The sequence below is a fragment of the Miscanthus floridulus genome, chromosome 7 (genome assembly GCF_019320115.1).
Source record: "Miscanthus floridulus cultivar M001 chromosome 7, ASM1932011v1, whole genome shotgun sequence".
Taxonomy (NCBI): domain Eukaryota; kingdom Viridiplantae; phylum Streptophyta; class Magnoliopsida; order Poales; family Poaceae; genus Miscanthus; species Miscanthus floridulus.
The window spans coordinates 117,943,529-117,967,935 of NC_089586.1; the positions used below are offsets into that span (position 1 = coordinate 117,943,529).

Sequence of the window (24,407 nt, forward strand, 5' to 3'; positions counted from 1 at the left end):
AGTATCTCGTTCCTTGTTCAATTTAACAATATATCTTGGCTGTGTTTGTTTTTACGATCTGTTTGGATAATGGGGCTGGATTTCATGCAATTAAAGTTTTATGTGCCTTGAACCTAGGAGGAACTAGGTGGCATTTTAAATAAGAAATAGGCTCCCAAATTCTTTGCTTGTCAAATCCTCCGTCTGATTGTAAAATATATGGTTGTACTAAAAAGTGTGTTAGTGAAACCTCATTGAGTTCTACCATTGATTTATGAACGATTTGGGTTGGTCATGTGGGTGTGTTAGCATTTGGTTTGTTTGAAGAATAATTCCACAATGTAGGATATTTTAAATTTTACTCCCTCTGTTCCAAGTTTTAGTTTCCTAGTGTAGGGCTTCCCCTATGTATCCATCATGTACTTTATATATAATAATACCCAATGGGTCTCAATACAACTATCCAATTTAGTCTCTTATTATTGTATCATGATATCCAATTTAGTCTCTTATTATTGTATCATGATATTAGAGCTCTAGGTTATTGTATCCAATTTAGTCTCTTATTATTGTATCATGATATTAGTCTCTTATTATTGTTTCATTTCAATATGAAACCAGATAAGCTGAGAAGTCGACACTCCCCAACTTCCCGTCTAGGCTATTCCCCTGCTCCTTCGTCTATCCACTCTATGCACTTTTTCCTAGAAAAAACGCAGGAGAGCTGCGCATCATTATATTAAGAAGTAACAATGGGAAAGAATCCATACAACACACCCCAGGCCAGCCAAGAGGCAAGCCCCAGGGACACAAACTCACACTCACGCCAACTCACGCCAAACTCTCCCAAACCCTCTGGTCCTTAGGATACAAGCGCACACGTGTCTGTTTCAAAGGACAACCAACACCAGCACTAGGAGCCTAACTTTCTGAATGGGGGGCAGTCAAGAGGGAAATTCCTCGAGCCCCTGCCAAAGACCATAGTTTTCGCTCTTCTCCAGCAATGATCAGAGCTGTTAGAGTAACTAGGAATAGTACCACATTGTCTAAACACGTGAGGTGTTAGTCCTATGTACTCTATATAATCTGCCCATGAGGTCCAATGTAATATAACACAATCTCCACCAATTATATTCTCCTTCATGGTATCAGAGCCACCAATCGATCTCTGTCGGGGGCAGCGCCACCTCTTTAGGCGCCGGATCCTATTGATCCCGCGCCCTCTTCGTCGTCGTCAAGCGGCAGATCGGGTCTTCTCGCGGCGCCGTGCTACCTCGCCGCCCTCTCCTCGCTCGCCGTGGAGGATGCTGGGTGTCGCCCCATCCCGCGCCGCCGTGGTGGTGGCCCGGGCAGATCGACCCCAACACCGCGCCGCCATGGTGGCGGCCGGCCAATCTGCGTCATCCTCGTGCGACCTCGCGTGACCGCGACCCGCCGTGCGCCCCGCCCCGTCCGACTCCGGCAGCTCGTGCCGCGAGCCGGGACGAGCCGCGCTGAGGTGCATTGTTGCCGGGGTACACCTGATTCGTTGCTGCTGTATCTTTTTGGTTTGCCCGATCACTGATCGGGATTGAGTCGCCCATCGCCAGTCGACCTCGCGCATACCTACTCTGGCATCGACATCGACTACAATGACATCTACATCTTCGACTGTGCGGCCTGGCCGGGGCAGGCGATGCCGAGGGGACGCCTTCCCGCGTCGCTTCTCGGTCATTCAGTCCGCATGTCCACATCGTCGGTTCGTCATCACCACCACAGATCGGGACGCCTCCACCGGCTTCTTCCATCGTCGCTCCACCTCGCGCGTACTCGGTCCGTACAACCGATTATGCGCGATCCACCTGGCTTCCGTGACGTCCATCGCCGAGTACTATGCGCATCTTCTCCGAGCAACAGGGCTGCTGGCTTGCTACCGTGTCGCCTTGTCGGCAGCACCGCCGCCCGTGTGTCCGCTTCGCCGTTGCATCTACATCACCGTCCCTTGTGCATCGACGACTGTACTGCGCACTCTTTGCTGTGCCATCCGTCTGCACAAGGTCTTCGTCCTGCTGATTGGGTCTTCGTCATCGAGCTGCCGCTACCTGCGCCGTCGCTGAGCCATGCTCGCCGGTCGCACCCCTCGCATCGTCGCTGAGCCCTGCTCGCCGATGCGTCTGCTCTCGCACTCTCGCACTGCTTCTTCTTCGTCCAGCACAACCACGTCGACAGCATCACCGTGGTTGGGGCCCTCTACCTTGTACGCCCGGTATTGGCAACACCGACGCGTGCTTTCGTCCCCGATGCGTTGCTGGGACTGGCAAACCCAGCCCACGCCTCGGCGCACAGGTGGCTTGACTGCATCGACTTCGGCATCGACCCTCCCGTTCCTACCCCGTCTGCCTCGACTGCGTCGTCGCCTTTCTTCTACGTCTGCGACGGCCTTGACTGCGTTGACTTCGGCATCGCCCCCTTCCACGACGACTGCCTCGACGCGTCTCCGTCATCATCTTGGCGCCCCTCGCGTGCTTGCAGCTCCATCGACATGGCAATCCGACCACAACTACGTCGACCTCGGCCATCTTCAGCACGGCTTCTTTGACCACGGCTATTGCGCCCTCACGCTCGGCTACCTCGACATTGGCACACAGGGCTACCGCCTTGCATGAGGACTCATCAGTTTCTTCTCCAGCCACATCATATGCGCCGCATCGACTGTTATGACTGCAGGGGATGTTAGCTTTAGCTTCTTCTCCGGTCTCACCGTCTGCAGCGCTCCCGCTGTGACTGTGGGGGGATGTTAGAGTAACTAGGAATAGTACCACATTGTCTAAACACGTGAGGTGTTAGTCCTATGTACTCTATAATCTGCCCATGAGGTCCAATGCAATATAACACAATCTCCACCAATTATATTCTCCTTCAAGAGCTCTTGCAATATAAGTGTCTGCTCCATCGAAAACACACCTGTTGGCTGTTGCGATGAGTCCATACAGTCCATGCCCCAAGAATTATGAGAGAATTGATTCCTTGCATTATTATGTCACTAGTAGCACTACTCACTATATCCCACCAATCAAAAAATGAGATTTCAGTGGGCTGAGGGGAGAGGGATTATAGGCCAACTTGTGACAAGAAATGGAACCAGAACTCTCTTGTGAAAACACAAAGAATGAGGAGATGATCAATGGTTTCTGCTGCTTGGTCACACAAAGGACGGCCCTCAGGGTGAGGAAGAGTCCCAACCTATGCACTGCTGCTCCCTCTCTCTCCACCATCAGCCAGGCTGATGCCGGAGGATGAGCTGAATAGCTCGACGGGATGTCTCCCTCTTTGCTGCGCCACCATTGGTTGAGCCTGCCTGAGATCCCTTCAATCATCAAGCTGCCCTCCGCCGCGTAGCCCCAATTGTCCAACAATATCGACAACAAGGTTGAACTCCTTGTTCCCGCAACCTTAGCTCAGCAACTTCCTGGATTTGGGGTTGCTGGGATTGGGGTTTCATTGGTTTTCCTCGATTTGGGGCTGCGTGTGAGGTAAGTTTAGGGTTACGCTTGATCTGGGGGTGTGGGGATTAGGACTGGAGAAAAGGGATGACAAGTGGGCCTGCTCCCAAAAGCTATAGGCAAAATTTGGAAGCCCAAACACCAAGTTTTTTTTGTGCAGCAGCTTGTCAAAAAGTGACTTCTCCAGACACTTAGAAATAAGCAACATGCATAAGTTTGAGCTGTGCCAAACAGAACTTATATTGCTAGGACATTTACAACATCAAATTAGTTTTATTAAATCCACCATGGATAATGTCTTGATACTGCGTTTATTTGGTACTAGCAAACATGCCTGTGCGTTGCAACGGGACGTACAATTTGTTGCGCGGCCATGCCATGATGTGAGTAGTGCGGCACCAATGAAGGTTTTGCAGCTCCAAACTCAAAGCTAGAAGGGTGAGAGGGACAAAGAGGGGTGAGGAACAGGCAGGTGGGTGAGAGTGGGAGACGGAAGAAAGAAAATTTTGCTCTTTAATATTAGGTATAGATTTAGATGAACTTTGTCCAAGCTAGAGAAGTTTGACTTAGGACAAACTAAAACTTTACTTACATTTTGTAAAGAGAGGGAGTATACTACCATTTTTCTGAACATAGGACCAAGTTGCAAATTTGACTGTCCTTGTTCAAAATATTATATTTTAAGAATGGAAGTAATTAGAAATTGTTTCCTGATTATTTTGTGGGTCCCCTTTGATCGAAGTACTGATTGCAAGTATTGATTTACAGGACAAGAAACAAGTAGAAGAGTCTATAGAGAAGCATAAGCAGGCTGTGAAAGAGTTGATTGAGGTATACTTTTGATGCCAAGTTACTGGACAAATGTTTCAGATTTTCCTATTTTAGTTAAATGATCCCTAACTTTGATAAAAGAATACATAAAACATTGTCTTTGATGTACCTTCTATATAATAACTGAAAGTTACAACACGTTCTTTTCAGAATTATCCTGGATTATCATCTGAAGTGCCACCTGTCTCTGCACTAGAAGAGCAATTTCTTTCATACTTCCGTGCAGCTAAAGATATGGAGGAATCTTCTAGTCCCTTCCGTGATGGTGCAGCGACTCAAACTCCAATTGTTGAAACTGCCCCTGTGGATTCAGTATCTCAGAGACCGACTTCAACTGCAGGTGATTCAGTATTCGTTTTGTTATGACATCGCTGGCATCCTATTCACTAGTGGACACAATGATCAATGCACTGTGCCACTGTCTTCTGAAGCATTTGATTCTTTACTCTTCTGGTCAATGTGGGAGCTCATAAGTCGTTCAGTTGCAGGACGTCAGGTAGATACTCCGCCAAGACCAGCTAAAGCTAAAATGACGGAAGATAGAGCAGTTCCCAAACCAAGCACTGAAGTACGCAGGCCTGGAGGAAGAAGACCCCTTGTTCGTCCTACTCTACGAACTGAAGAACCTCATGCTGATACAGATACATCAGCTGTTGATGCCTCCACAGTTGTTCAGGACAAAGGGGGGCCATCAGTAGAGCGTGAAACTTCTGGCATTTTACCTGTGTTACAGCCTTCGAGTCGTAAACGGCTTATCCCATCTTCACAGACGATAGACAGTGCCTCACGGGGTGAGGCTAATGATGCCAATCCTCCATCTAAGAAGCCCAAGGAGGAAGAATCTTCACAAGGGACTAGTGAGCTCAAAAGTGGTCAACCACCTCTTGGGGATGTAGCGGCACAGGTTGGTGTGCTTAAAGCCACTGATGACCTAGATGGACAACAACCTACAGAAGAGATCGATACTGATCAGGCATCTGCGCCAATGGTAGAGGCTGAGGCAACCAGGGAGGATGATGTGGGTGATAAAGATGAATCTGGAGATGCATCGATGGACATCAAAGGCCAGGATGCTGATGTTAATATTGACACAAATGTAATTCCCGTAGAAGATGAGCATGTGGTGGCAAAGTCAGAGGCAGTAATTGAATCATTTGACGATGACCAGAAAACAGAAGATTCGAAGGAAGATGCTCAGCTTACTACTGCAACTGATGTTGATGATGACATGGAGGAGGGAGAGTTGGCAGAGGAACATGAAGAGAAGAGTGATGTTGATATGTCAGAGATTGAGGGTGAGACTACAGCTGAGCGTGCTGCAGTGGAACCAGACCAAAGTCCTATAACACAATCTGGTGCAGCTGATGCCTCACCAAGCAGAACTGCAGATGCATCTCCTGCACGTGAACCTTCCCCTAATCCAGTCCAAGCTGGTGCAACTTCTCGACCCCAGAATACTAGCACTGCAACAGAGGCACGTGAACCTTCAACTAATCCAGCCCAAGCCGGTGCGTCTTCTGAACAACGGAACACCAGAACAATCAACTTTGAAAGGGCCAGACAAAATAGGCAAGCCAGGTTTCAAAGTGCACAACAACCTGCTGCTGCTCGGGGTCGTGGCCAGCAATCTGTTACACTCAGGGTATGGTTTCCTCATATTTGTTCATTTCAGTTGTGTGCTTATATCCAGCACTAAGCTGTTTCGGTGTTGCCTTTCTTTTGCAGAAAGATGCTGCGGGTCGAGGATCAAGGGGCCGTGGGGGGCGTGGTCAGTCCTAGGGAAGTAGATTGTCGTTTCCCGTGCACGGATAATTTTGCCCATGGGGATACAGAGACCACCTTGTGTTTTTAGATCTACGAATTGTCTCTCATTGGCTCTTACTAAATGTGCCCCGACCTGTATGCGAATCCTTGTGGGTTCTGCGACAGCTACTTTTAGTCCAAACCGTAGTGTTTGTAAAGGCATCGTACCACAGCCTGTATGGCTGTAACTTGGGTCACTGGGCGGGGCATGTGATGCTGATTTGAGAAGTGTTTAATGTTTATACAGGGTGTAAGAGCATCTCCAAGAGTACCCTAGTTTGTCTTCCAAAAAACATGTTTTCCAACTCCTAAAAAGATATTAGGAGTTCAACAATTTCTAATAATCCACTCCTAAAATAAGAATACAATTTTGCATCAGGAATCCTATATTATTTCTAAATTATTCTAACTACTTTTATAAATTGTTTCTCTCTTGTATATTTGTATTAGGAACCCTTTACTATTTTTTATTCTTTCCACGTTCTTCCACCTTTAGATTGGCCAACAAACACGCGTGGAGAGAGAAGATACGAGCGACTCGGAAGTGCGTAACTTTATGTGAAACATGGTGATTTTTTTAAGTTCTAAAAGATTAGGAGGATGGATTAGGAGCTGTTGGAGAGGAGTTTTTTCTTATCTTGCTAAACACCAAGGATTAGGAAAGGATTTAGGAAACTCTTGGAGATGCTCTAAGAAAAATAGACCCTAGCAAGGGTTTATTGATTTTGGAGGTTGATTAACAATATAATTATTAGGATTAACAATGTTTGCTAGTATAGAAGATATAAAGTTTTATGGATAATAACATAACGATTATTATATAAGATATTCAGTCAGAGATACAAGAAATGGACTAAGTTAGGCTAAGGTGCAAAGATCAAGGACAGTCATGAAAACTTTAGAAGACAAGCTAAAAGCTCAATAAGGCAAGCTCGGTCAAAAGACGCAAATAATCCAACTCAGAAGGTAAGTCTATTAGTCATTGGAGAAAGCCCCAGAGCTTCTCCGTGAGCAGAGAAGTGAATATAGGGATGGTAACGGGTTTGTTAGTCCTGTGGTCTGTGTGTGTGCGCCTTGAGTGCCGCACGGCCCAGGTTCGGCAGACGCCATCTAACTGGCCAAGGATACCGCTGCGTCAGGATGTGGACGGGGGTTTGGGGGTTTTCTCGATCTGTGTAAGAAGATCTTTTTCTTAAAAAAAAACCCGGGGGCCGTCATAACCCGTCGCAGGTCGAGTTTTTTTTTTGTTAGTCGGGCCATATTTTAGAGTACGTTAGGTTAGGAGATGGCTTAAAATTATAGTTGGGAGATAGCTTTAAATTATAGTGCCTTATACGGGTATATACATATCCATGGGTTTATGGACTTGGCTAGAACATAACCATCTCCATACACAAACCCATTGGGTATCAATTTTTTCCATTAACAAACCCATGGGTACATAGATTACCCGACATTCATACTCTAATGGGCTAAAAATCCAATCGGATTTCGAGTTGCGGATACCTGTTGCCATCCCTAGAAGTGAGTATTTGAGCTCTCTAGTATGTGGATCATAGAGTTCAACGAAGCTTCGAGGTGGGTTTAGAGAGGATGCACTCCTCGAAGCATGGGATAACTCAACGGAGAAAAGATTGGATTTTGGACTTTTGCATGGGAGGGAATCTGAAATTTTTCAGAGCATTCAGACTTAAGGGTATTTTAGACTTCATCATCGTAGTTTGACACTGATAGAAGCAAATGTGACGGGAGTGGTATAGAGGGCAACGAAGTTTCACGAGTGTCACTAAAGCCTCTTGGATCTTTTCTTCGTTGAGTTATCCCGCTCCACCATTGAACACCAAATTGTTCAGAGTGGGTCCTCTCTAAACGCACCTCAAAGCTCTGATGAACTATTTGATCCACATACCAAAGTGTCACTAGAGTTGCCCAGACATTTTTATGGCTCAATGGAATTTTGAACTTTTTAATGGTGCACAAGGAAAAGCCTTAGGATCCAACGGTCGGTGATGACTAGTTGGTTTGCAGAGGGCATTAAATTTCTCTGCTATGGTCACGAGAGCTATCTGGTACACCTACTTTGCATCTCGAGCTCCCAATGGTTATTTGGTGCTTGTTGAGCAATATACACTCTCTTGGCTTGTCATTTGGAGTGTGTTGGAGTTTGAGAAAGCTAAAGTTGAGTTGAGGTTCAAACATTTGTGCTCTCCCCGCCATTAAGAAAAGATTTGGCGATTAGCAAAAGTGTTAGGATCAATGCTTAGGTGTAAGGATCTAGATGGTTAGAAGGGAGTGAATAGCCTATAAAATGTTTCTATAAAACACAATTTTACTAGAGCAAAGTGTTAGAGCAATAGGTGACCCTAACAACAACTATCAACACTAGCTCTAGTTCACTTCAAGCAAATCCCCCTACACAATTCTAGTAGCAAGGTTGATTACTAATCTAACCACTTCACCAAACAAGCTACTAGCTACACAACTTCACAAGAGAGCAAACTAGAGAGCTACTAACAACTAGCTACTCTAGTGCTACACTAAACAAGAGAGCTACCACTACTCAACTACATAAGTAATGGAATGAATGAAATGCAATTGTTGGGCTTTATACCAAACCGGACAAGAAAGATGACACAATTAATTTTTCTCCCGAGGTTCAGTTGCTTGCTGACAACTTAATCCCCGTTATGGCGAGTCTAATGGTGAGTGATTCGTGCACTAAGCCACTAACAAGTATCACATGGTAGACCCACCACTTGGTTGTCGCAAGAATCACTTCCACAAGCCCTCCTTCTAGCCACACGTAATTTACTAGAGTATCCCTTTTACACTCCGCGAGGCGGGATCAAGTTCCTCTTCACAATCACTTGATTGGGGGGGGGGGTGCAGAAACAATCACCAATTCCCCTCACCAATCACCGAAGCTCCAACCGTCTAGGTGGCCACAACCACCAAGAGTAACAAGAATGTCCAAGCTTCACAATCACTAGTACCACAAGAATGCAACTCACAAATGCAATGCCTAGTGATGAACCAATCCCTCTCTCGAAGTGTTTTGCAAGAGCACGAGAGCATGAGAGAGTTGGGAGAGGTTTTATCGGCTTGTATGGGATGAGCAAGGTTCAACAAGTGGCAAAGAGAGCTCCAAATCCCATGCACACACACACACACACACACACACACACATATATATATATATATATATAGAGAGAGAGAGGAGGAGGAGGAGGAGGAGAGAAAGTAGCCGTTTGGGACACCAACCAGCACATCCGTGCACTGGCGGTCCCACCGCCAGGTGCCTAACAGTCACTAACAGAGCGCCAACAGTTACTTTCAAAGCCCCAACTTATAGTCCGATGCAAACTCTAATTGATGCAATGTCCTCAATCCAATGTCTTCCAGAGGGCCAAATCCACATCGGATTCATCTCATGGATGGAATAGGAGCATATGCCAATCCGATGACTCTGTTGTAGCTCAGCCAGTGCCTGGCTAGGGACGACCGGTCCCACTGCCAGCGATGATGACATGGCCTTTCCTCAGCGCATGATCCAACGCCATATGCGCCGATTCGATGACCTTTGAAACTTCCCTGTGCGCACTGCTACCTGGACGCCCTGGCGGTCCCACCGCAAGGCGAGCCAATCTAGAAACAACAGCTCTGAGTGGCGTTATTTAATGTGTAGCATAAAGTCCGATGCCACAGTGCTAAAACACCCTATCAACTCTATTTCTCAAAGCCTTTCAAATGTGCTCAACTCCATCAAGTGGTACACCATTTCATGTGTGTGTGAGTTAGCATTTTTCAAACATTTTGAAAGACTTTTAACTTGCATCTCACCACATCACTAAGTTTTATGAATATGCAAAATGAAACCACACCTAGTGGCACTAGATAACCATTCAACTTGAGAGCTCCCCTCTTAATAGTATGGTTATCTATTCTAAACCCGATCACACACTCTATTGCGTCTTGACCGGCAAAAAAAAGAGCTCTATCTTATACCTTTGCCTTCAATCCATAGGTTTTTTTCTCTTTCTTCTTTTCCTAGAATTGAGCACTTGATCAACTTGTGGCCACCTCTCATCTCCTCCATGAGTGCCATCTTGCTCAACCATGGTGTATACATAACCTATCCCAATCACAACACTTGGAATAAAGGTTAGTCCACTAGTTATCTCAATTACTGAAACCATACATAGGGCTTTTATTCGACTAGTTAGAGGCCGCTTTAACGCTTGTTCTAGGTTTAGGCCTAGTGTTTAGATAGTTTAGTGAATACATATCTCCTTGATATCAGTGCTTGCACGCACCAAGAGTTATATATGCCAGGCTAGTAATACTGCAAGATAACACTAACTGAGGTCTTGGTGTTTTGTCCAAAACCTCTTCCTAGTGAAGACGGCAAGGAATGGTTAGGGAGAGGTCACACGGAGGCCCGTGGGAAAGGCTCATGGGCTATCTACGGAGTTATCCAACCGTGGAGCCTAGCTCTTTTGAGGTCAATCTTGTGAGGCGTTATGATGAGAACTAGTGAAAAAGCGTGAACTTTCCAATATTGCGGGAAAAAATCATTATGTGGTAGTTTACATTCTCTAACTGAATCTATGTTTTCACATTTGCAGTCCTTTGTGTGTGCTTTACCTTCCTAGTCTAACTTGTTACGATAGTTAATAGTTTGGAACGTACTCTCCGTGTTCTAAAATATATATGCAAAAGGTAAAATATTTGGTTCATACGTTCTAAACTATTTGCAAATAGTTACGATAGCATATCTTTTAAAGTTTAACTAAATATATATGCAAAAGGTAATAATATTTATGATGGATAATAAGTATCATTAGATTGTGGAATATATTTTCATATTAATTGTAGAATGTATTTTCATAATAAATTTATTTAGATATTCAATGATATAATATTTTCTATATATCTAGTTAAACTTAAAAAAGTTTGACTCCTTAAGGAGTGAGGCATGCAGTTATTTTAGGACGAAGGGAATAAGATGTAAAGAAAAAATTGTGCTACATATAATATTTAGAAAAATATAGTGCAAATCTAGATAGAACTTATGTGTGTTTCATAAGTGCCCTAATTCAAGCGTCACAATGTGGTAGTTGCCAAATTTTGTCTCGTCTGAACTCATCTTTTGCTCTATTCGTGGCCATTGCCTGATTTGTATTTTTGTTCTGTTTGCCAAAAATAAATGTATGTCCGGTACTTGCATCCCAGAGTTTTTGGCTGGGGTAAACATGGTGCTGATTTTGCCAATGATTACGTCATATGGTGAAGGAAGCTGTTGTTACGTATCATGCAATTCCACTAAATTTACTTGCTTTACGTACACTCTCGAATGCTCAAAATCCGCACCAGAATAATACAGGCATGTACAAAACGAATTCAGAATGGCAAATTTGAATGACGAGATGCGCCATGCTATCCCACTACTGACTACTCTATTGTACAGTTATAGGCTTAATCCTCCCGTAATGGCAAAACCATATGGCCTCCCGCTCTTGAGATGCTAATAAATCACCAGCCATAAGCCGCAGTAGCCAGCCATACTGCAGGTCCTCTTCTTGCATGTTATTGCTTCTATACCACAGTCATCATCAGTCCTGCATCTGTGGCTAGCGTGTGCATCTGGTACATGACACGCACTCTCCCATGGGGTGCCAGCGCTTTTCCGGAGAATTGCCTCTCCGGTAAGGCAGGCGCGATGGACGAGGAGGAGGCGGCGGAGGCGGCGATCTAGTGGCACGGGACGGAGCAAGCGCGGAAGGAGGCGCTGGCTGCAGCGACGGCAACTAAGGAGTCCCTCTGCGAATCACGCGCTTGAGTCGAGAGGGCACTGGAGACGCTAGTTTTCGGCGACCCCATCAAAATCCAACGGTGGAGGAAAAGGAGGCGAGGTGGCCCAATGAGGTGCCCGAGCTTGGTTCAGATTTAGAAAGAAAGAGATTTATGCTGCGCTTAACGTGACATTTTGCTTTCCCCAAACCATGAAATGAAAACCTGTGTACACATAGCAATGTACGCAAGGCAGCGCGCACTAAAACAATTTGCCGGCTTCAGAACCAGATCATCTATGACGTGCACGCCCACGGGACTAGCCAATCACAAGCGCGCAGACATGCTGCCGTGGCCTGTGTCCTTGGCCGCCAAATGTCACAAATTAAAAAAAACGATCTGTTTGTTTTAGAAAAAAAACCGGTCTGTTTCTCAACATTTATTTAGCAAAAAAATCATGAGAAAACAATGTGATAATCTGCGTGAGTTATATACATGATGATGAATAAACTGGCAAGACGATCAAAGGACAAAAAAAAAAAACGAATTAATTTATACTAGCAATTAGCAACACTTCAAAGTTCTTTTTTTTTCCGCAGCACACGGATTAGGAATAAATTACTTGATCGAGCAGGAAACATATCACATTTCCGCACCAAATCTTAACACCATCGTGACCGCCGCAAGAGGAGGAGCAGAGAGGTCCTCGAGCAACGCGTCGTCGTCGTGCCACACAGCTCGGCCGTCGATCGATCGGCAGACAAGCACGTGCGCGCGCGTCGTCGTACCACGCGCAGCGTCACATCTTGGGCATGGCGCCGCCGCCGAAGGCGCCGGGGATGGCGGGGCCGCTGTTGTAGGCGTCGCAGCGCCGCCTGACCTCGCCGTCGGCGCCGGTCTTGACGCCGTACAAGCTGAGCTTCTCCATGGCGCGGCCGAAGTCGGTGAAGAAGGCGGTGGGGTTGGAGGCGTAGAGCTGCACGAGGGGCTTGGTGCGCGGGTCCGTCCACAGCTCCTCGTCGGTGCTGAGCAGGCCGAGGCCGCGCTCCAGGTTGACGAAGTACATGTTGTCGAACTTGCCGGGCGTCATGATGTCGTTGAAGGCGGCGATGGTGGGGTCCTTGAGGTAGTCCTTGCACACGTCCTGCAGCCCCCTGGCGTAGGAAGGGTTCATGCTGGGGTCGAACGGCTCCGGCTTCCCGCCCTTGTTGCGGAAGTTGTAGAGCCGGTCGGCGAACTCCTTGCAGTGGGAGAAGCCCAGCGTGTGGGCGCCCGACAGCGCCACCAGCTCCTGCACCGTGAACCCCTTGGCGCCGAACATCTGGATGAGGCGGTCCACGGTGAAGTTGGAGTGGGGCAGCTCGACGTCGGGCGCCGTGGGCGACGATGACAGCGAGTCCTTCCGCCCCAGCGGGATCGGGTAGCGGGGCCCGCCGGTCATGGTGACCAGCACTCCCGACGCCAGCGCGAGGATGTCGGCGCAGGACACCACCCCGGGGCACTCCAGCTCCAGGGCCAGCTTGGCGCGCACCACGGCGTCGAAGGCGTCCCCGGGGAGGGAGTGGTTGATCTCCGCGTCGTGCTCCGACTTCTGGAACTGGGTGGACGCGATCAGCACCGACGCGTCGCACCCGCTGACGAAGCAGTCGTGGAAGAAGACGCGGAGCACTCCCGCGGCCGTCGTCGGGTTCGCCATCTGCTTCGTCTGCATAACCTCCGCGATGATCCGCTCCGCGCGCGGGCACGACTGGCTGTAGAAGTCCGGCTTCAGAGCGCCCGCCGGCGCCGGCAGCTGCGCCGCGGCGCGCGCCGAGAGCGCGGCCACGAGGAGGAGGAGGGACAGGCGCATGATGGCTGGTATCTCGTGCTGGTGCATCGCTGTGCGTATGGATAGCTCTTGGCTGATGGGTTTCCCTCCTAACTTTTGGAAGCGTGGGTGTGCGGGTCCAAGAAATGCGAGGAGCGGCGCTTCTTGGAGGCAATGGAGGGGAGGCGAACGGAGCCGAGGGAGTGGCGGGGAGAGGTTTGCGGTTGTAAAGGATGGAAAACGGTCGCTGCGCGCGCGCACGCTGTGCTGCTTGTAACGTGTGTCTCTCGTCCTGGGCGTTACTACATTTAGCAAATGCCAAGTGCTATCGATTTGTGCCCGGGAAAGTGGGAAGTGGGAAGCCGTACAAATTTGAATCGTCGGATCTTTTTAGCAGGTTTATTAGAAAAGGAAATATAAAAATAGGTGTAATTCCTAGTTTTAAAAACGAGGATCAGAAAATCACACTATTAGGGTGCAAAGACAAGATAACTCTAGTACATGAACAACCCCACTAAAAATTTAATACAACTTCTCGCCCATGAGGCCCTCTATAGGCCCCGTTCGGCTTGCTGAATCTTGGCTGAAACTGGCTGAAAAACATTGTTCTGGCTGAATTGTTATGAGAGAAAAACACTGTTCCGGCTGAAAAAACAAACTGAATATGGAGTAAGCTAAAAAAAAAACACTGTTCGGAGTGATGCCTAAAGAGGAGTGAGAAAATTGAGGCATCACTTCAAACACTGTAACAAGCGATGCTAATTCGGAGTGGTGCCAGCAAAACCAGGAGCGAAGCAAATAGAGGCATCGGTGCCGAATCTTAAAATAAATATATCTAGTTCTGGTCCGAAACTATTGCTAGTCTTTGTTGCTCCGAACATAAGATTCAGAAGATGGAGTCATTTTATTTCTTGCAGTCCCCACATATACTAATGGCTTTGGTGCCAACTTTTTCAAACATTGCAGCTTCACAGTCCGATGCCCATTTGATCGCCGTGAAACCCATTCATTTTTGGGCATGGATTGCACACTGTGGAGGGCCTTAAGGCAACCCTGAACAAAATCGATCGAAAACATCAGTCTAACTGATGTCGACTAGGCCCGATCTTTTGAAAGGTATGATAGCGTCGATTGGTGGAGACTCGATGTTCACGATTTAGGCTTCGAACCAAGACTGATTTGGACCCCCGCAACCGTTACACCACTGCTCCGTTGGTTATCAACCACGCGAACGCCATTGACCTCGCCGAGAAGGCTTTCCTGCAAGCGAATCGAGAACACAAGCAAGAACGAGATAAACACAATCTGAAATTGCAAATAAATATGAGGCTTATGATAATGAGAAAGAGTTTAAGTCTTTATTCGAAATGACTAATCGCCATAAGCGAACAGGATCAAGAACTGGGGCCCTGGTTCACAGCAAGCGGCCTTGGCAGCGACAGTTGCAGCAAAACGACGTCTGTTTCATAAGGAAATCAAGAACTAAACAAAACTCAAACCCTAAGGAGAGCGACGACTGCTATTTATAGAGTCTTGGGCGTCACCCCCATGGACGCGCCCCCTAATGGGCCCAAACACGATACATGGTCCAACGGACCAAAAGACGGTGTCGCAGCACCCTGACAGATTCTGGACGCTGACTTATTTCGACGATTCCCGTTGATTCCGAAGGTCTTTTGACGTGAAACCACTTGGATTGGCTTCCTTATCAAATTAGCTTTCCAACCATATGTGGATCGTCGAAAACGGAGTCCGGATGCGTCCTGGGTGATCAGTTTAAAACAGACTGGTCCTGGAGGCCGAGACAGACTCGAACTTGAGTTGCTTTGGGCCTCCACCTCGGGGACTCGAACCGGACCTCCTTCTTGACTTGGACATCCTTGCTGGCCTCCTACCCCTCCATACCATATGCCAAACATGGTCATATACATGGGTGTCATGAGTTTCACTTAATCTAGCACTGACTTTACCAGGAAATTACGCCTATCACAATTACAGACCAACTATGGACCTGTATCTGTTTCTAATGCTAGAAGGGAAAGGAAGCCAACATCCTTTGTTGGACAATTTGTCCGTGGGATGTGCCAAAGCTTGATTTTGTGCCGAACACATGGTCAGAGTTGTTTTTGTCTCCAGCACACCATGAAAGCGCGGTTTGGTCTACGGCACAACACACAGGATAAACTAATCATTATCAACTGAGGGGAGGGGTACAAATTTTCTCACTTCGTGCGATACCTGAATTTGTGACTAGCCTAGGAGAATACCAAGCTCACACAACCTAGGAGTTGTAACAACGTGTTCATTCACTGTTTGAAACAGCAAGAATCATCAAAACCTTGTTCCTTCATGAAGCACCACGCACAAGTTTCAACCAGCATCGCACATTGCTAGATTGCCTCATGGAATACAGGATCAGTAGTTTAGATCAGATGGTTCAGAGTCAAGTTGGACAGATGCAGACATCGTCAAACAAATTGAACAAATCTGAATTGGATTCTGCCATTCTGGACAGCACACTACAAAGTTCTCTATTGTACATTCATCATTAACTGTCCAACTTGAGATAAATACAACAGTATCCAACTAGGGTCACGAAACTACGTGGTACATTTCTTTACACCATTTCTGAAACTGGCGAGGTTCCTGACTTTTCAGGAAACAAAATGGGTATGAATATGATCACAGGAATCATCGACAAAATGAAATGCTGCATCTTCCAGGACATCAAATGGGAATTCCTTCCTTTTGCTTGGAGCAGAGATCTAGGAAACACCTACAAATTAAGAACAGAAAGAACAAGTGAATACTGAGAGATAGATCTTCCGAACCCCCACCCACCCACCAAAAAAAAAACAGTTACATGGTACATTGCAGTTATCAGCATGGCCTTCTCTTGTCCACTTTCAAATGAATGTTGAACCACTTCTTCCTTCGAATCCGATCTTTAGGCTTTTTTTCCTTTTTATTTTTGGGACCCTCGTCATCGCTTTTGGATCCATCCATTGGCTGGCTCTTCGATTTCTTTTCCTTCTTTACAGTTTGGTCATCCTCATTTTTGGACCCTTTAGAGGGTGATTTCCCTTTGCTGCTACTGGAACTCCGCTGCAGAGTTGGGTTGTTGGTATAGGATGCATGAATTGCATTCCTTTCCTTTAGAAGCTCATCAATCTATGCATTAAAACATAGAAAGTTCAGACCACAGTGAGAAGCACAAATGCCAGCTTAATGAATGCACATACCGTTTGCATTTCTTGAGCATATCTGCTAGTCATCTCAGTAAACTTTGCCAAAACCTTCCAATTTAGTCATGTGTTTTAGCATTAAAACTTTATGATAGATGGAGAACCTGTATAAATAAAATATGTCAAAGAGAACTGCATACCTCCCGATACTCAGACTCAAATTTAGACAGCTCAGATCGTTTTGCAATTATCTTTGTCTCCACACTTCGTAGCTTCTCCTTTTGATCAGAGAAGGGTTCAGCACATACAACCTCAATAGTATAGCTCGCACTTTTGAAGAAATTGTCACCTGAAAAATGATTGATTTTTTCAGCAAATTGTAAAATAGTCACAGATGCCTAGATATGGTACAACAGAAAATGATATTACCATATACAGCAAAATAATGGGTTCCTGCTTTCAGTTCATTTACTTCACAAGGTTGAAAGCCATCCAATCTTTTAAAGAAAGCACTATCAGGATCCTTCGCAGCAGCAGCCTAGTAGTAATAGGAGCTTGTAAAAATAAACACACAAAGAAAAACAAAAGGAGGCAAAAAGGCATTAATTTGTATACTCAACTGAATTATTTTGTTCAAATCGATACACAGGAAAGCCTAGAAAGAACATCCCCGCAGAAGTAACTTTTCCAGTTTTTGCACTATCTTCCTGCACTAGGCTAATAGACATTAGCTGAAATCATGCTCAGACAACATGGTAAGATCACAAAATCCCCTTCTGGATAGAAGAACATTGTCAAGCAGCAGACTTTAATACAAACAAGGCAATAACTTCAGAAATAAGTTAGTAACTATGATGCTCTTTCTAAATGATGCGTCTGTTTTATTCTCTTGCGATGCCCTATGTGCATCCATGACATACTATCTGTATAGTTTTTGTGTTCCCTTTACCAAAAATGGCTCAACTGAGTTACTTGGGTTGGTTCCCTAGACATGATATCTGAATCAATACTGCACTAGATTAATCCAAGTGCAGTAGATTGATATGTTTCCTACCTCACCTACACTCTCCCTAAATACATAGGCAACTGAGTGATCTCTCTCAATAAGAACTGACTTTAATACCAAGGGGAAGTAACATCCTCTCACAGCATCGAGAATTGATGGGCCAGATATTACTGTCTTTTCCTTTGCGACAGCATCTCACAACAGCTCAGGGTGTGCTCACAATCAGATTCCTTAAGCTAATTACTCAACTGTTCAATTTGGAGAGAAGTGGTGTGGTAGCAGCCATTTGTCCATTTCAGTATCTGGTAAATTTATAGTTAAAAGCTTCTAGATGGATAACAGAACATTTAATAATGAAGTCAAGGTACACACAGTTCATCCCTGGGAGAGTGGGACTGTGGGAGACTATGTAGATAGCACGTACCCTTGAAACCCTTGGTAATATTTCTTGACCAATAAAGGCTTCTAGATGGATTGTACATAATGCTAAGGAACATATTCAGATTTAATACAACAACAACAAAGCCTTTAAGTCCCAAACAAGTTGGGGTAGGCCAATATATTCAGATTTAATATACCACAGAAATATTTCCTACAGGTCATCCAATTGAACACTGATCTTGTGAGATTGAGATAAAAAACACAAAATTAACTTATAATGTCAGGATGAAATTTCCCAGCCAACGATATTAGTACATTACTAAACTGTCAAAAATCATGTTGAGGGGACTTGCTTCAGCCACAATACCACATCAGCTATATTTTAGAATGAACAGATGCCAAACACATCTACAGTGATAAACAAAGCATTATTGATACTAACATACTACAGTTATGGCAGTCAGTGCGCTGTAGCTACTTGGCTGTGCCCTCAAGGTTGCCATGCCAAATCAACAAGATCTAAACTTGGTATGAAAATATTTGTTTTCACATGTTTGGCGTCATATGCTTGGCAGAATGGCAGGTGATAAGCCAGTAATCAATAGAACTTTGTCTTCTTTTTTCATCTGTAATAACAAAAAAGATAAGCTGGCTACACACATGCATACCTGTAAAGCAAGGCTTAATCCACCATTGTCCTCAAGCTCAAAATACAACAGCTGAAAAGAGAAGTGTCAACAAACTTGTTTTGCTGCAATTACACAGTACATCAAGTACTTGGTTTATTTAAACGTTCTACGCTGCGATAATATCAACAACTAAAGAGAATCAGCTGATCATCTATCGACTATCGTAATTTAATAACAATGGAAGTGAAATAATATTTTCCACTAAAAAGGTAGACTTATATTCAGTAAATAAGAACAAAATAGGTTGCTTATGGAACACTACAATTAAAAAGAAGACGATGCTTATCAGTTAATTGACATAATCAAGTTACATGGTCAGTTCTGTATAAAAAAAGGACAACATTTATTAGTGGAATGTGACATTTAGAATTGAAACACAATAACTGATGTAACATAGGAGTTATATGGTCAAACGATCATAGAAGATGGATGAATAGTAAGTTGGCAACAAACCTTAAATTTACTTTTAGAAGTTGAATGAACTCTACAAACTAAGCCCATTTTGGCTTCTTTATCTGTTATGTCCACAGAATAAAAGTGAGCTGACTGCTTTTCTACCTGCCAACATGTGTATAAATACCAAAGCTTACTCACTGGTGTTAAAAAAAGTGAACAGATAAAGAACAAAAAGGAGCAGTTGCCAACCTTCCTGCATAAAGATTTGCCCAGCTGAAGCTGAGAAATCTCTACTGATCCATTCAATGCCTCCTCTAAAACTGTTGCTGAGACAGTGGTCTTGATTGGTACACCTAGTTTGCTGCACAAATATATTGCATTACATAATGAGGCAAATAATATCGAGTAAAGAAGAATAGCAGATATATCATCTTTAAGTTACCTAAAAAGAGCAGCAAACACTGTATTTACAGTATTGAGACTTGATAGGTCCAGCTCCAGTTCCTGACTATCTGCTTCAATGGCCTGAACAGTAACAAAGGCATTAAGTCACACGAAAAATAGTCAGCTCAAGCTGCTCAACCATGCCATCAATCACCTCAAACCCTGATGCATCATACTGGCGCCTCTTATCTGGATCTGACAGGATGTTATAGGAGAATGTGGCTTCTTGAAACTTCTCTGAGGCAACAGGGTCGTCTGAATTCTTATCTGGATGGTACCTGCAGGACAATTTTTACCAGATATATAAATACTCAAACAGCTGCATTGTTTCCTCCATCAAATTATCAGTAAACGAGATAGCTAAACAGTCTAAACTGAGCCTTGTTTTTTTTTTCTTTGCAAGACAGAGCCTTGTTTTTTGTTCCAATATAATACACGATTCAGAAGCTACCTAATACTGGTCTTTATGTGGTTCCAAAAGGAGAGGCCAGCTACTCATACTTGGAACAAAATAAGCACAAAATGCAAACTAATCTACAAAAGAATTTGAACACAGTCCTTCCATCTGAGCAAAATAAAATAAGAGCACGCGAAGTACCGAAATCCAAGAGCAATGCAGACAATACTTACTTGAGTGCCATGCGGCGGAAGGCGCTCTTGATCTCCTGCTCAGTAGCATTACGCCCCACCCCGAGCACCTCGTATGGGTCCCTCCTCTGCGCCGCCGCGCCGGCAGCCGCCGCCGAATCCCCCTTTTCAGCCTTGAACGACCCGAACTTGGGCCCCGCCATGCTCACCGGACCAGCCGACGGAACCAGTCGCCTCCCGCCACAAAAAAGCCTAGGAACCCTTCGGATCTTATCAGCGGCGGCGAGGAGCTCCGGTCACGTCCACCCGCCGCAGCCGCGGCGGCGGCGGGGCTGAGCTCCCTGTCAACGGGGGAGCGGCAGCCGATAGGGCTTCGCCCTCGGGGAGGCCAGCGGGCGAGCTCGGCCCGGTAGATTCGGAGCTCGTTCTAATTCGGGGTGGCGAGGCGGGGGAGAAGAGGAGCGAGGAGACCGACGAAATGGGTGGGGGACACGAGGGAGGGCGACCCGACCGAGACGGACGAATTAAATTAGGTTCCGACAGGTGGGCCCAAAAGACAGTGACCGGGCGGTGCTCCGCTCGAGCAGTACTGTACCGGGACTGCCGGTTACCGCGTCGCCGTCTTTGCCGCCCTAGAGGTTTAACCGTTAAACTGTACGGAGTACAAGTCAAATGGGTGTGTGATCATTCAGCCTCTTCTGGTTTGGTTTATGGGCTGATAAGCTCGGTGATTGGTGTTGATTTGTTATAAGAAAAAAATATCGTATCATGACTAATAAGTCCTGACAGAAACCAACGAGCAAACGTACTGATTCACTGGTAGGTGGGGTCAAGGGGCATTGCGTCAGCTGACAAATCGAAGTGTGAGAGAATAGTCTTTACTGGTGCCTCATGCACCTTTGCACCTGGTCAAAGTAAGTAGATTGTTTTATTTATGTCAAGTCTTTGTTCTTTTGTATGTATTATTGTTTTCCTTGCTAGATATAACACTTTTTTCATTGTTTTATGTAAAAGAAAGAAAGTAAATACATGTATACCTTATATAAACTCGTTTAAATCTTAGGACGTGTTTGGCACGCCGAAACGTTTTGGTTTTTTAGTCTAGAACACAAAAATCGATTCCAAACGGTGGACTCGAGAAACGCTCCTACTAGAATCATTCGAAAACATTTATGGTTTTTACACCGCTGGATTCAAACAGCAAAAGACTGATTTGGCAGGAGAATCGTTTTTGTTTCTCTATCTATGTCATTGCTAACTGTAGGGGACCGTGACGTCTAAGAGAGGGTTGAATTAGACAATTTAAAACTCTACTTCTTAATTATGGTCTTTTTTCTATTCTTAGCAAAATCTATACAAAAGATAAACTATCTAAATGTGCAACTACGATTTTACTAGTGTGTTGCTATCTCTACCGCAAAAGGAGTTATCCAAACAATGTAAGTACGGAAGCTAAAGGGCAAGGTAGAGATATACAAACTCCCGTCGACGATTTCGATATTTTTACCGAGATATCGAGAAGTGCGCAAGCTTCCCCCTAATCCTCGTTGGAGCCCCTCGCAGGGAATCCCTCGCAAGGGCTAAGCTCCCGGTCGGGTAACTCCGTGGATAGCCCCAGGCCTTTTCCACGCGCAAGTGGGTCTTCGGTGTGTCTTCCGGCAAGCCTCTCCTAGACCGCTCCCCGTCGTCTTCACTATCAAGCTTCCGGCCGAACCACCGCGGGCCTTATTCCCTTTGGTACACGGTGGCGGCCACACTACAAACACGGTTGGTGTGATCTCGCAAGACTACAAGCCCCTCTGATGTACAACAATGGTGCGCGCAAGCACTGAGTGGTAAGAGGTATACAAACCTCACTAAACACTAGGCCTAAATCTAGAGCAAGCGCATAAGCGGTGGTCTAATCAACATAAGCACTTCGTAAAACACCTACGCTAATCATATAATGAATCACTAAGCACTATGCAAGTGGAGATCACTAAAATGGTGTATCAACACCATTGGTATGTTTTCTCAGCTCCCCTATCTCAAATGGCTGGTTGGGTCTATTTATATGCCCCACGAAGAAAGTAGCCGTTGGGGACGAAATCCCGCTTTTCTGCTATTGACCGGACGCTGCTTTCGTCCTGACCGAACACGTCCGGTCGTCCCGACCGTTAGAGCCACGATCAATTGATTGAACGCTGATGGTGTCCGGTCACATGCCAACGGACGTGTCCGGTCGTAACTTTGTCGCTCTAGAACCTCTCTGTACTCGATCAGACGCTACAGTTCATGCATCCGGTCGATTTGCCGCTAGCGTCCGATCAGTACTGAGTGTGTTGTCGGGATGATGAACAGTATCATCGGTGCGTCTGATCGCTGCTGCTAACGCCTACTGTTGCAGAGCCTCTTGATCAGTGCTGTGAAGCTTATTTCTTCACGATCTTGCATTCGGCTTGATTTCTATCTTCGTGATTGGACTTTGCTTGATATCTTGGGTCTTCTCTTATGCTTCTAGGGTCTTGCTTATGGTGTTGATCATCGGATCATCACATCGCCTTTGTTCAAGTCACGTCTTGCATTCTTTTAAACTATAAAACAATCACTTACAAATTCATTAGTCTAATTTGGTTGTGTTGGTCATCAAACACCAAAATCTAAAGTAAATGGGCCTAGGGTCCATTTTCCTTACAATCTCCCCATTTTTGGTGATTGATGACAACACGACCAAAGCAAAGCAAATAATAAGAATTTTGGAATTGAAAAACTATCTACTTGCTAGATGCAATACAAAGGGTAAGGTTATATGATACTAAAAAGATGCCACTTGTAAGACTAAAAGATCCCAACTGAAGATACCAATTGTAAAGCTAAAAGGTACCACATGTAAAACATCTTTGAAAACTTATCTTGCCCTTACAAATGTCCCCATGTGGCATTATAGATTTAAGCATAGCTTTTTGGTCCTATAAATTCTCCCCATTACATCACATAAATGCGAGAATCATTTCGAAGGTGATATTCGGAAGAAATTATCTATAATTTGGACTTTGGCACATATTAGATGAATAATTGTAAACAAGCTATGTATCGTGCTCCTAAACAATTTAAACCATGTAGGTTTGCTCCAAGAGTTAAGAATGAAACCGAACAAGCCTACCATAAGATATACCTAGTGTATGCATGACAAAAGATATAAGCATGCAAATGCAAATCTAGGTATAAAAAGTAACTAGATGCTTAAAGATACCACTTGTTGGAAATTTAAATCTAGTTACCTAACATGGGAAGGAGAATTTAGGTCTATAGTATTCACTAACCCACTTGGCAATTGACATTGTCCATAAGGATGCACCCCATGAAATACACCTATACTTTGCCAAGTCTTCAAATTCCTCAAAGTCCAAACAGACTCCTCACTTTCCTTTCGGGATCCAAACCTTCTTGATGCTCTTTATATTTGAAATTATTTCCTTTGGCACACAAAAATGTTTGACCCCATTGTTGACTTACTTGTTCACCTTGATGGCCACCACCTTGTTATTTTTCTTCTTCTTTAAGAGATAAGGTGTGGAGGCCTTTTTATCTACCTTATTGGTGTAGGTGTTGGAGAGCTTGCTTGTTTGCTTTTTCTTTTTCTTATTAGCTCCTTTCCCATTCTTCACCTTGCACTCATAGGACTTGTGGCCTTCCTTGTGGCATACATAGCAAACCATGGTTTGTCCTTTATCAAGTTTTTTCGCTTCCTTGATGGTGTTATCTTAATGAAGTTGGGCTTGCTTTGTCTTGCCTTTCACTCAAGTCAAGTCCTTGGTGAGGCGAGCCACTTCTTGCTTGAGTTGCTCATTCTCCTTTGCAACCTCTTATGTGCATATATCTACAATAACTTTCTCAACACAAACTTGGCTGCACAAGAATGAGTTTAAACATAAATCATTATAAGAAGTAGAGGCATCCTTTTTAGGCATGTTAAAGATTGAACATTTCTTATTAAGTGCCTCAGTGGGGGTTATATCGACGGCTTCAAGATTAGCAACTTTATTA

General features: G+C 45.0%; 3 protein-coding genes across 5 annotated transcripts in view; 1 reads left to right on the forward strand and 2 right to left on the reverse strand.

Annotated features, from left to right (window-relative positions):
• Positions 1 to 6,371, forward strand: part of LOC136467709 (nuclear-pore anchor-like) — a 32,948-nt gene extending 26,577 nt beyond the window's left edge. The window contains exons 46-49 of one of the 2 annotated variants that reach the window (XM_066466478.1): positions 4,230 to 4,292; positions 4,443 to 4,632; positions 4,775 to 5,934; positions 6,018 to 6,371. In XM_066466478.1, coding sequence (XP_066322575.1) covers positions 4,230 to 4,292; positions 4,443 to 4,632; positions 4,775 to 5,934; positions 6,018 to 6,071 — 1,467 coding nt within the window. In that variant the 3' untranslated portion in view covers positions 6,072 to 6,371. The remainder of the gene's footprint in view (positions 1 to 4,229; positions 4,293 to 4,442; positions 4,633 to 4,774; positions 5,935 to 6,017) is intronic. The other variant, XM_066466479.1, reaches the window with a different exon arrangement.
• A 5,942-nt stretch (positions 6,372 to 12,313) lies between these two features.
• Positions 12,314 to 13,850, reverse strand: LOC136464422 (peroxidase 31-like). Its single transcript, XM_066463372.1, has one exon. The coding sequence runs from the start codon at positions 13,759 to 13,761 to the stop codon at positions 12,685 to 12,687; it is 1,077 nt and encodes a 358-aa protein (XP_066319469.1). The 5' UTR covers positions 13,762 to 13,850; the 3' UTR covers positions 12,314 to 12,684.
• A 1,864-nt stretch (positions 13,851 to 15,714) lies between these two features.
• LOC136464423 (chaperone protein dnaJ 16-like) lies at positions 15,715 to 20,864 on the reverse strand. 2 transcript variants are annotated; one of them, XM_066463374.1, is made up of 12 exons: positions 20,424 to 20,864; positions 19,948 to 20,071; positions 19,792 to 19,874; positions 19,599 to 19,710; positions 19,407 to 19,511; positions 18,933 to 18,983; positions 17,498 to 17,584; positions 17,307 to 17,415; positions 17,078 to 17,226; positions 16,935 to 16,988; positions 16,563 to 16,863; positions 15,715 to 16,468 (listed from the first exon to the last, which is right to left on the reverse strand). In XM_066463374.1, exons 1-11 carry the CDS (start codon positions 20,582 to 20,584, stop codon positions 16,573 to 16,575), a joined length of 1,326 nt encoding a protein of 441 aa, XP_066319471.1. In that variant the 5' UTR covers positions 20,585 to 20,864; the 3' UTR covers positions 15,715 to 16,468; positions 16,563 to 16,572. The 2 variants fall into 2 exon arrangements, with proteins under 2 accessions (XP_066319471.1, XP_066319470.1); XM_066463373.1 differs by having other exon boundaries at positions 15,718 to 16,468; positions 16,556 to 16,863.
• Between the last annotated feature and the right edge of the window lie 3,543 nt (positions 20,865 to 24,407).

Bases quoted from the DNA above. Each gene is read 5' to 3' on its own strand.
- LOC136464422 (XM_066463372.1), bottom strand. From the start codon at position 13,761: ATGCACCAGCACGAGATACCAGCCATCATGCGCCTGTCCCTCCTCCTC.
- LOC136464423 (XM_066463374.1), bottom strand. From the start codon at position 20,584: ATGGCGGGGCCCAAGTTCGGGTCGTTCAAGGCTGAAAAGGGGGATTCG. The intron at 20,072-20,423 runs GTAAGTATTGTC...ATTGTCCTGCAG, and splicing joins TTCCGCCGCATGGCACTCAA to GTACCATCCAGATAAGAATT. The intron at 17,416-17,497 runs GTTGAGTATACA...TATTACTACTAG, and splicing joins GATTTGAACAAAATAATTCA to GCTGCTGCTGCGAAGGATCC.